Source organism: Neoarius graeffei, chromosome 18 (assembly GCF_027579695.1).
Source record: "Neoarius graeffei isolate fNeoGra1 chromosome 18, fNeoGra1.pri, whole genome shotgun sequence".
NCBI lineage: Eukaryota > Metazoa > Chordata > Actinopteri > Siluriformes > Ariidae > Neoarius > Neoarius graeffei.
Genome location: NC_083586.1, coordinates 30,817,784 through 30,829,804, shown reverse-complemented (window position 1 = coordinate 30,829,804; position 12,021 = coordinate 30,817,784). Strand labels below are relative to the sequence as shown.

The window sequence follows — 12,021 nt, the reverse complement described above, 5'->3', positions numbered from 1 at the left end:
TCATCTCATTATCTCTAGCCGCTTTATCCTGTCCTACAGGGTCGCAGGCAAGCTGGAGCCTATCCCAGCTGACTACGGGCGAAAGGCGGGGTACACCCTGGACAAGTCGCCAGGTCATCACAGGGCTGACACATAGACACAGACAAACATTCACACTCACATTCACACCTACGCTCAATTTAGAGTCACCAGTTAACCTAACCTGCATGTCTTTGGACTGTGGGGGAAACCGGAGCACCCGGAGGAAACCCACGCGGACACGGGGAGAACATGCAAACTCCGCACAGAAGGGCCCTCGCCGGCCACGGGGCTCGAACCCAGGACCTTCTTGCTGTGAGGCAACAGTGCTAACCACTACACCACCGTGCCGCCCCAGCTTTAAAGTTGATTTTTTTTTTTGTTCATTTGCTCCACATTTTCTCTCCTCTATTTCTCAATTAATAAATATAGAAAACGGCACAGGTTGTACTTTCTTAGTCCAGATTTAATTTCCAAATTTATTTTAAAATTGTTCCCCAGTTCCCAGAGAATGAAAAGTGGTCGATCAGATTGCGTGACACAGTCGTGCTATTCTAGCAGGTTCCCCCGGAAAATTTTTAAAAGAAAAAATTGATGTAAAATGGTGCAGTCTTATGAATTCTGAATCCATATTTGAAGAAAATTGATCGGGAAATCGGACCAACATACTTCACAAAACGCATGTCTCATCTCATTATCTGTAGCCGCTTTATCCTGTTCTACAGGGTCGCAGGCAAGCTGGAGCCTATCCCAGCTGACTACGGGTGAAAGGCGGGGTACACCCTGGACAAGTCGCCAGGTCATCACAGGGCTGACACATAGACACAGACAACCATTCACACTCGCATTCACACCTACGCTCAATTTAGAGTCACCAGTTAACCTAACCTGCATGTCTTTGGACTGTGGGGGAAACCGGAGCACCCGGAGGAAACCCACGCGGACACGGAGAGAACATGCAAACTCCGCACAGAAAGGCCCTCGCCAGCCACGGGGCTCGAACCCAGAACCTTTTTGCTGTGATGCGACAGTGCTAACCACTACACCACCGTGCCGCCCCAGATGGGTTAAATGCAGAGAGGAAATTTATTGTCTGAGTGTTTAGTCTGTGTGTAGTTCTTATCTAGAGTGCTTATATTGTTGTTTGTTTATTTCAATTATTCTATTTTTATTTATTGCGTTGCCTGTTTGCACCGTGGGTCAGAGAGGACTGAAATTTCATCTGTGCTGTATGCCGGGCATGTTTGACAATAAAGTTGACTTGACTTCTTTCTTTCGCAGGGTTTGGATTAAGAGGGATATTTTATGCAGACCTGGCAACCCTGATACACGGCCATTTTGTTGTGGTGTTTGGAGGAAAATTAGCCGTTAGCTATGAACATTGTGTGCGTTTCCCTCGACACCGTGTGGGCTTTCTGTCACATACTGAGCCAGTCCGGTACATCAGCTTCGGGTGTTTGCGACGCTGATTGTTTGTAGTTATTTACGCTGTTTACAGGTTTGTTTTCCCGCACTTAGCGAGCCCGTGTGCTAACTGAGCTAGCTGGCTAACTTCAGCCGGAGTTCCTCTGCTCGCCTTCAAGTTTGCCAGCAGCAGCGCGAGCCTGAACGCGGCAGCTGTCAGTCAGCGTGTGGCGAGCCGAACCGAGCCGAGCCGAGCCGAGCCGCGCCGCGCAGGTGAGGCAGTGCAGAGAGGCCGCGGTGAGGCGGCAGGCAGGCAGCAGGCAGGCAGGCAGCGAGCGGCCGCTCAGCCCCCCGGCGAACACCACACAAAGTTGGCTGTAAATGATGGCAGAAGAGTCCCGACAGAACCGGAGCGTGAATTTCTCCGCTCTGGTGGAGCACAGCAACGGAGTGACTAAAGGTCCGAGCTCAAAATCCGGAACCTCCAAGAAACTGGTCATTAAAAACTTCAAAGGTAAACACTTCATGTGTCCTGCTAGCTGCCTATGCTAAGCTAACTTGTTAGCAGCATTAGCCAAGACAACAGTTATGTAATGGAATATCTCATCTCATCTCATCTCATCTCATCCCATCCGAATGACACTCAGAGTCTTTCTACTCTCAGCAGTCAGTTAGAGAAGCTACTCAGGTCACTTGTTTGTTTCTTTGTTTGCTTACAAATGATTACCTCAGCAGCTTATCAGTGTGACAACTCATGCACAAAATATCTCCACTTTTCAAGTTTGCATTTTTCAGATGGTTCTATTTTTTGTATTCGATGTGTGTAGCTACTTTTGTCTTTGCTAAATTCTCCTTGACCATCTTTTGGATATTGCAAGACTTTCAGTTCGCAAACTGTGCCGGAATAATCACTCAAACTTCCACTGGAAAAAATTAGTTCACGGTTACTTGGCGTATTGGATCACAGGACACCGTTGTCCACGATTATCGACACCTTTTGTCTAGTTATCGTATCGACACCTTTTGTTTGCAGTTATCGTATCGACACCTTTTGTCTAGTTACCGTATTGACGCCTTTTGTCTGCAGTTATCGTATCGATGCTTTTTGTTCAGTTATCGTATCGATGCCTTTGTCTGCAGTTATCGTATCGACACCTTTTGTCTAGTTACCGTATTGACGCCTTTTGTCTGCAGTTATCGTATCGATGCTTTTTGTTCAGTTATCGTATCGATGCCTTTGTCTGCAGTTATCGTATCGACGCCTTTTGTCTAGGTATTGTATCGACACCTTTTGTCTAGGTATCGTATCGACACCTTTGTCTGCAGTTATCGCATCGACGCCTTTTGTCTAGGTATCGTATCGACGCCTTTGTCTGCAGTTATCCTATCGACGCCTTTTGTCTAGGTATCGTATCGACGCCTTTGTCTGCAGTTATCCTATCGACGCCTTTTGTCTAGGTATCGTATCAACACCTTTGTCTGCAGTTATCGTATCGGCGCCTTTGTCTACAGTTATCGTATCGACGCCTTTTGTCTAGTTATCGTATCGACGCCTTTTGTCTAGTTATCGTATCGACGCCTTTTGTCTAGGTATCGTATCGACGCCTTTTGTCTAGGTATCGTATCGACGCCTTTTGTCTAGGTATCGTATCGACGCCTTTTGTCTAGGTATCGTATCGACGCCTTTTGTCTAGGTATCGTATCGACGCCTTTTGTCTAGGTATCGTATCGACGCCTTTTGTCTAGGTATCGTATCGACGCCTTTTGTCTAGGTATCGTATCGACGCCTTTTGTCTAGGTATCGTATCGACGCCTTTTGTCTAGGTATCGTATCGACGCCTTTTGTCTAGGTATCGTATCGACGCCTTTTGTCTAGGTATCGTATCGACGCCTTTTGTCTAGGTATCGTATCGACGCCTTTTGTCTAGGTATCGTATCGACGCCTTTTGTCTAGGTATCGTATCGACGCCTTTTGTCTAGGTATCGTATCGACGCCTTTTGTCTAGGTATCGTATCGACGCCTTTTGTCTAGGTATCGTATCGACGCCTTTGTCTGCAGTTATCGTATCGACGCCTTTTGTTCAGTTATCGTATCGACGCCTTTGTCTGCAGTTATCGTATCGACGCCTTTTGTTCAGTTATCGTATCGACGCCTTTTGTTCAGTTATCGTATCGACGCCTTTTGTTCAGTTATCGTATCGACGCCTCTGTCCGCGGTGACCGTATCGACGCCTCTGTCCACGGTGACCGTCTCGACGCCTTTTGTCCAGTTATCGATGCCTTTGTCCGCGGTTATCGACATCCAGATGATTATTTATTTAAAAAAAATTGGTATGTGGTATTAAATTAACAAAATATAGTTTTTATTTAAAATTTGTTTTACATAGTCTTATATTTCGTACAAAATATCTTTTATATAAATATATGGATGTCGGTGCTGACGTAAATGAGGAAGTAATTCTAATGCTTGTAAACAAATGAACTGATAATGTTTAACCTGCGTCAGAAAATCTTTTTGTTCCACTTTCTACCCGCTTTCTAAGTATTTTCATAGATCACATTTTGTTAATCATTGGTTGTTTGTATTAATTTCTCGTTTTGTAGTTTTACCAAAAAATGTCAACAGGGAATTGACGTTGTAACCACATGGGAACCCAGGTCAAAGGTCACGTCTCATTCCTCGAACCAAAATATAAAATGTCTACTGATATTGTAATATGTGGTGGATATTTACAACTAACTGCAAAAGAAAAAAAAATCTGAATGGAATAGAAAAATCTGAATATTTCAAGCTTGTAATTTTGTATATGCTTGGAATTTAATTCTGGTCTAATTCTATTTATTGCAATAGGATTCCAAATACTCTATAAGCATTCCATTCTGTTATGGATCAGAAAAAAAAATGATTATAAATCACAGCACTTTTATTTTTTTAAAATACTTCATCTACTTCAGCAATGTTACACAAAGCTCGATCCATAACAGTTGTAAATGTCACTTAATTCCACAGGGTGTCGATAATGATGGACACCGGTGAAAGTGATCACTATTATCAACACCTCACGTGACTTCTCAAACACGCGTTTAGATACAAAATGGCGACTGTCAAATGAAAGCGTGAGAAACAAAGTAGGTTTTGACAAGGAGATCATGAAATATCGGTGAATTTGATCAGTAAAAACATGTCCATGATCTTTCCACCGTGCTTACCTGCGATGATAACGTCCATCTCAGGCAATGAGCTGTGTCATCAGACGACAAGCTCAAAGGGCGAGGTGGGTCTTCTGGTTGATTAATTAACCAATAATAACTGTTGTAGCTGAAACTCACCTTTGTAAAATTGTTTTTTTATTGGTAAATCTGAAAAGGTGTCTAATTATGGACTGTCGATAACTAACTGTAGCTGCCGCTCTATTTCAACTGTTCAAGCACCAAAGCAAATTCCTTGTATGTGAGAACATACTCAGCAATAAACTTGATTCTGATATAAAATAAAAATATTAAAGGAGACATCATGTACCACTTTTCAATTATTTTATATTATTCCCTGAGATGCTTTTGTAAAGTTTGTGATTTTTTTTTTTAAATTGAAAAAACACCTTGGTTCTTTTTTTTTCCCCCTTGTGCCTTTCCATGGTGTAAAAACCCTTCAGAATAAAAACAGGCGGATTTTGTCGGTTTGCCTTCAAATTTAAATATATAAATAGATTTGCTCTGATTGGCTAAGAGAATCTGTGGGTGTATATGAGACAGTTAGATGATAGCCAATCAGCATGAAGCTATTTACATATTTAAAATTAAAGGTACACCCTCAAAATCAGCCTGTTTGGTTGGTTGTGCTAAAATGCGTAAAAAACGAAGAACCAAGGAAGGTGTTTATTTTTGTTTAAAAAACCTCACGTACTGTACAAAAGCATCTCGGGAAATACTATAAAATAATTGAAGTGTATGGCATGTCCCTTTTAACAGTCTCTACTAATTTTATAATAAACAATAATAATAATAATAGCCACTTAGTGTGTTTTTATTTTCTGTAATATGAAATCTAAAATTAGTAATGGTGTGTGTGTGTATATATACAGTATATATCCTCATAGGACAGCTGTGAATGTGGTCTCAGATACCCCTTTTCGACCAACAGGGAATGGGTTCTTGAACCGGTTCCCTTCAGGATTCTTTGAACCTTTGTGCCAGATTGCAAACAGGCCCATGTTTTCACTAATTTTGAGCAAAACCATTGGAATCAACGGTTAGAGAAGGGACATGGCTGCCAGGAGGAAGCCATGGCCCGAAGGTTAAAGAAGCAGCTTCGGGCTTAAAGGGTCACCGGTTCGATTCTCATGACCAGCAGGAAAAATGTGAGGGGAGTTGAGTGAACGGACTGCCCTTTCTGCTATCATGGCTGAAGTGCTCTTGAGCAAGGCATCGAACCCCCAACTGCTCCCTGGGTGCTGTAGCATAGCTGTCCACTGTGTATGTGCTCATTGCTCACTTGTGTGTGCTTCAGATGAGTTAAATACAGAGGAAGAATTTCACTGTTCAGGAGTGTACATGTGACCAAAATAAAGGCTTCCTCCTCCTTCAAATAATCAAGGATGCGTCATGAACCAAGGGCGTTGCACAATTTCACAACGGGAGCGAAGAGTAATCGCAAGATGGAGGTGTGCATTGATTACCTGCAAGCCTTTGTTCTGTTATTGTACATATTCAGGACTCGACATTAACTTTTAAACTTTTAAGTGAGGTTAAATTTCCACTTGCCCCCCAGTATTATCACTTTCCCCTTATTTTGCGAGTGCTACTTTTTTTTTTTTAGGAAAACCATAGAATAGTTGTGAATTGCAACATAAAATGAAGATCACACATTGAGCTGAAGTTTGGTTATTGGTTAAGTTTATTATTAAGTTTGGTTACTGGTTACTTTTTACTTGTAACGGACAATAACAATTTTATCCAAAACAGTTTTTCCTGCCTTAGTTGATTTATTTCCATTTCACACGCATGCAGCCGTTGTAAAGTTCAGTGTGTCTATGTAGAACTCTCTCTGACTGTAGGTTCATTACTCGATAATGTAGAAATCACAAAATAGAAATCTGTTTATATGAAGAAAACAACAGGGTGCCAAGACTTTTGAACAGTACTGTGTTTGAGAATATATATATATATATATTTTTTATATCATCCACCTTTAGGTTTAAAAAAAACAAACAAAAAACCCCGCACTGCATCATGACAGACAGGATAATGTTTGAGTTTAAAATTGTTGTTTAGTGTGTAGGTTGTGGGTGTTGTATACAGGCCTGGCAACCTGTAACTGAATCAGTGCAGCCGGTTTGTTATGAAACAGCGAGGGTGGTTTTTTTTTTTTTTTTTGAAATAAATAAACCTCAAGGTGGATAATATAAGAAAAAAGGATATATTGTGTTATTTCCCAGCTGGGAGGTCCGTGTGGTGAAATCCCGTGACCGAGGTCTTGAAAGTACTGAGCGAGGCCCTCTGGGTCGAGGTCAGTATTCAAGGCCGAGGTCACGGTATTTCACCATACGGACCGAACTTAAACCGGTAAATACATTTTTTTTTCTTTACCAAATTCTAACAGAAAACGAGAGCGCCCGAAAGGGAAAACCGAGCCGAGCCGCCATTTTGAATCCTCATTCGCGGCTGTAATGCAAATTGCTTCCTCCTCGGTATACAAGTGCACTTCCATGGCAGGGAAAAAAAAACTACATTTTGCTGCCTATGTCGTCCCCTATTTATACAAATAGGAGTCATTCAAGTTTCAGCCATGTTTTTGCTCGGCGTTAGCAACAGTTAGAGGTTTTTAGCTTTCTCCTGAAATGTTTTCTTTCATTTCTTCTTCCTCAGGGTAGTAAAACTCGCTTTCACTGTGAACACTGTCGTTATCGCTATCCATGCTGTAAAATTAATGCTATTCTCCTGAGAAATGCTGGCAAACATTTATAAGATTATCAAATAACATTTATAAGATATTTGATAATCTTATAAATAAATCTTATAAAAAAAGATAAATGTTGACAAAAAATGCTACTATGTTTGTTGTTGTTGTGAACAAGCTAGTCGCCAGAGGTCCGTAACCGGGGTCCGTACCATAGGATACGGACCCGCTCGCCAGCCAATCAGAGTGCAGGATTTGGACCGCAAAAAAATTAAATAATATTTTGTACAGGACTGTGTTCCTCTGATAACAGAAACAAAGCTCCAGCTCTCTCTGCTCTTAATCTGTTCTGTTCTTTCAGGATTTATCACGCGTGTCGCTCCTTGTTGAGTTTTTTATGTCCGAGTTGTTTGAAACCAATCTGGGTTTTCTGTGTCGAATAAGGAAGCGGCTTCACCTGTAAGAAAATCAAACACTTTTATGAAGGAGCTAACTCGAATGCGAGCAGAAAAAAATAAAACTAGATTCTTAAGCAAACTCTTCCATCCTCACTTCCGACTTTCTGTTTTTATAAAATACATTTTAAATACAACCGTGAATTTCTCTGGAGTTTTCAGGCTGAGCTCCTCACCTCGTATTCTTTAGCCACTCATTTCCTCGTTGTTCTTGAAGCATTTGCTTCTATTTGGTAACATTTTTCTTGATAGCGGGAGACGGTAATGCCTTTTATCTATTTCTCTGTTTGAACAAGCAAAAACCGCAAAAATTAAACACATTGAAGACAGAAGCCTTGCTTGCATGAAAGACAGAGTCTGTCTGACCCCAGCTGTAATCATCATGTGATGCATGACGTCATGCACAAGAAGTCTATGAACAGCACGCGTACCATACTACAACAGCGGGGGTATAGAAAATAACTTGCAAAGCAGTAAATGAAACCGAGACTAAGAAAACAGCCAAGACATAATGGCGGATACGGCGCGAGGGACGCTTTTAGGAACTGAAATAAAAGATCAAAAAGCCTAATTTTTGTGGTGCTAGTTTGTAATAATATGCTCATTCCAACTAGCCCAGTCGGGCATGTCAGGGACATATCCCACTTGCCCGAATGCATGTTTCACTTGCCCCGGGCAATCGGGCAGTCCTTAATGTCGAGCCCTGATATTGCAGACGCGCCCACTGATGTCATGACAGTTCTGGCTGGAAAAGCCAGCTATGGAGCTCTTGCAGTCACGTGACCGAATCCCGGCTGGAATGTAAACAGCCGCCATCTTGTCGGTCAACAACACAGCTGAATATTGCTGCACTCGTGTACAAAATGGATCAATTTCAACCGACGGACTACACGGCTCATTTTTCTAATGAACAGATAACTAGATATATGTCTAAAATAAACGACCTACAGATTAGTGACCCTTATCGATTACCGGACGTAGTTTTCACGACCGTGTCAGTGGATATTGAACTGCCAGCGGTGGAATACCCAGATGTGTATAATTACCTCATTAACTTTCCGTCGCTGTTCAGTGGTGAAGCACTGCGTGCTTATAAATCTCTGGACAGTTATCTTTACAGAAATTCAGGATTTGTCAGCCGCCCTCAGATGTGGCATCTTGTAAACAAGAAAATAACAATCCTCATTGGACGGGTAAGTCACTTAAGTATTGAGTACTAGTACTGATACTAGATATATCAGTAGTATCTAGTATAGCACTGACCAGCCGATTATGGTTGAATATTTTATATTATCAGTTAGATCAAGTATGAGTAGTCTATCACTATTACTGTATATATGGTATACCTGATAGCAGCAATCCATTTTGCACACCTGTCAGGGTCCCGTGGCAGCCTATGAAACTTTCTTCCCGATTTCTGACCTCTCCTGTTGAGGCATTTATATGCCATGCAACTCTCCGGCATTGTGGCACGGTAATATTTGCAGATTTGGGCGAAAAACAACGAAAGTCAGTGTTGGTACATTGCGATGGCGGAAATATGGCGTTTGACCGACAAGATGGCGTCTGTTTACAATCTGGATCGGCTGTGACGTCACATGCAAGTGGACTATACTACATTTTGTTTCCAGCTGGGAACCAACTTTTCAGGTCCCAAATCAATTTATTTTTGCTCGAAATGCTCTGGGGTGGGTTTCCCAAAAGTTTCGCCTCTCCTCCGAAAGGCATCCTCAGTTCTGTCTGACTACTAGGGAGTATCCAGTATTTATTCTCTCATGGATCATCATAGAATCCGAATCAGAATGCTGATGGCTGCATTGTGGGCGGCTGATAAGATGTCATAGACACCCACCTCTGTTCAGTAGGGCTGTAACGATACACCCAACTCACGATTCGATTCGTATCGCGATTTTTGACCCACGATTCGATACGCCCACGATTTTTTTAAAAATGTATTTTTAAAGTAATAAATTTGACTTATTAACATTTACTTACTTACATTAACTATTTAATAACAAATAATTCAGACCACTGCAGAGAATGAGTAATATGTATGCAAAAATGAACAAATGTATATCCAAAGATTGGTTTATTTCTCAAAATAATACTGTTGAGCCGGAAGCTCTGTTTTTTTCAGTTCTGAAAAAGTCATTTTTCCAAATCGTGTAAATCCGTTAAGATTTTTTTTGGGGGGGTGGCTCTCTCACTGTCTCACTCTCATAGGGCCAATGATTTTCTGTGATCGCGGGAAACAGATGGAAATTACGGAATTTTTATGGTGAAACATTGCTCGCGTGTTAAAATGTAACTGCCGCAGAAGGCTTCCGCCCAAGCAGACATGCCTTCAGTGTTGCCAGATATTGCTAACGTTTTCCACCCCAAAATATGTTCAAAACCAGCCAAAAAGCACCTAAACCTGCCCAATCTGGCAACACTGCATGCCTTTCCGGTCAAGTGATTGTGATTGGCTTGTGGCACACCTAGCCAGCCAATGAGCTGCTTGTTTACAGATTCGCTCCCCGCGTCGCAACCAGAATGGCGACCGCTTCAAAGAAATGAATGCTCTGCCAGTGGCGAGTGTGGACGTTGCGTGACTCGCAGAAGATTGTCGCAGGTCGGCGAAAAAACGACTTACTAATAGATATAAAAAAATAAAAGTAATTTAAGTAAGTTTAAAATGTAATTTAAATAAAAAGTAAAGTATTCATAAATTGAAGTTTGGAAGCGCCTCTGTTTTTGGGCTGAGGAGAAGTTTGAAAGGGTGTACCGCGATTCTGCCTTCTTGTATTGCGATACGGATCGTGGCTCTGCGTATCGCGATTTCGATACGCATATCGTTACAGCCCTACTGTTCAGTGATGGTCTTTCCAGGTTGACAAAAATGAACGATCCTCTCTGGCTAAGATGTCTGCCAGTTTTCAGGAAGTCCTCTCATACTCCCGCACCAGTCGAAAGGATCTCATCCCAAAGTGCGTAGAAACATATCTGTGAAGAAACTCAGTCGTCCAGGTACATAGTAATCTGTGGTTGGTTGAAGAGAGCAACTGGACTTGCTCTCTTCAAGTCCAGTTGCTCTCAACCAACCACAGATTACTATGTACCTGGACGACTGAGTTTCTTCACAGATATGTTTCCCAAAAGCCTCTCAACACTAAGAGTAGCTTAACTAGAAGAGTGTGTTCTTTGTGATGCTCGCGCTACCCAGTGTTTTCCCCAGAAAAAAAATTAAAGCCCTAAATTCTGGGGTGATAACACACAGAGAATTGAGCGCCAATGGTGCGAAGTGAAACTAGGGGGGTCCGGGGGCGTCCCCCCCCCGGAAAATGTTTTGAAAATAGATGCTCTCGGGTGCGTTTTCAGGGTCTCTGAGAGGTTTTAGATACATGATTATCGGATAGATTTTACCAGTGTTTCAATGATTTCTGACCTAAATAGTATTAATGTATACACATTTGAAATTTCACCTTGAAGTTCAACATGCAAGTTAAACTGTTTTTTCGAGATCAGCGGTTCTCAGATTTATTTTTCCACGCACCACCTTTTTCATCTTGACTTTGTTTGCGTACCCCCAATGCCCGACACGTAAAAAAGTGCAACGCATTCTATTTATATAAGGCACCAAGTGTAATGAAATTAGAATACCAAAGTCAAAACACGTAACAGGTCTATGAGCTCTCTCCTTCAGAAGTATGGAAAACAATAAAACATGAAGAACAAGGACAAACAGGCTCACGGTTTGACAAAAATAGGGGATTTTCAAATTCAGCGCAGGCGCAGCGCTGTGGGACAGTCTGAGAGAGAGAGAGAGAGAGAGAGAGAGAGAGTTTTATGCAGCAATTTTCAATTAGTTTTGGGGAGGTTGTGCTTGGAGGTTAAATGGGCTACTTACCCATATTAATGCGACGGGTGGGCCTGCACATCTTTTAAAAGCTCTCCAGTGTCTGGTGGGTTGTTGACAGTTTAATGCGCAAGTCCTTCTCAACAGCATCCAGTCTTTGCGATTCTGTAACTGGCCAGATAAGATGCCCGTAATGCGTTTCTAGTCGATCCACTTGAATGAAACTGTAGTTGTTTCTGGCTGTTTTTTAGCTCATCCAATTTTGTTTGAAAAAGTGTAAGCAGGGTTCGTACGGCCTGGAAAAACCTGGAATTTCAAAATATGCCCTAAAGGCCTGGAAAAGTGCTTGAAATTCATATTGAGTCCTTGAAAATCCTGGAAAATTGGTCTTAAACAAAATGATAAAATGC

The 12,021-nt window shown here is 41.8% G+C and overlaps 1 protein-coding gene across 1 annotated transcript in view; it reads left to right on the top strand.

Annotated features, from left to right (window-relative positions):
- The first annotated feature begins 1,341 nt into the window (after positions 1–1,341).
- Positions 1,342–12,021, top strand: part of cul4a (cullin 4A) — a 114,538-nt gene continuing 103,858 nt past the window's right edge. Inside the window, exon 1 of the mRNA XM_060898671.1 lies at positions 1,342–1,936. Within this exon, the coding sequence (XP_060754654.1) occupies positions 1,804–1,936 (133 nt within the window). The 5' untranslated portion in view covers positions 1,342–1,803. The remainder of the gene's footprint in view (positions 1,937–12,021) is intronic.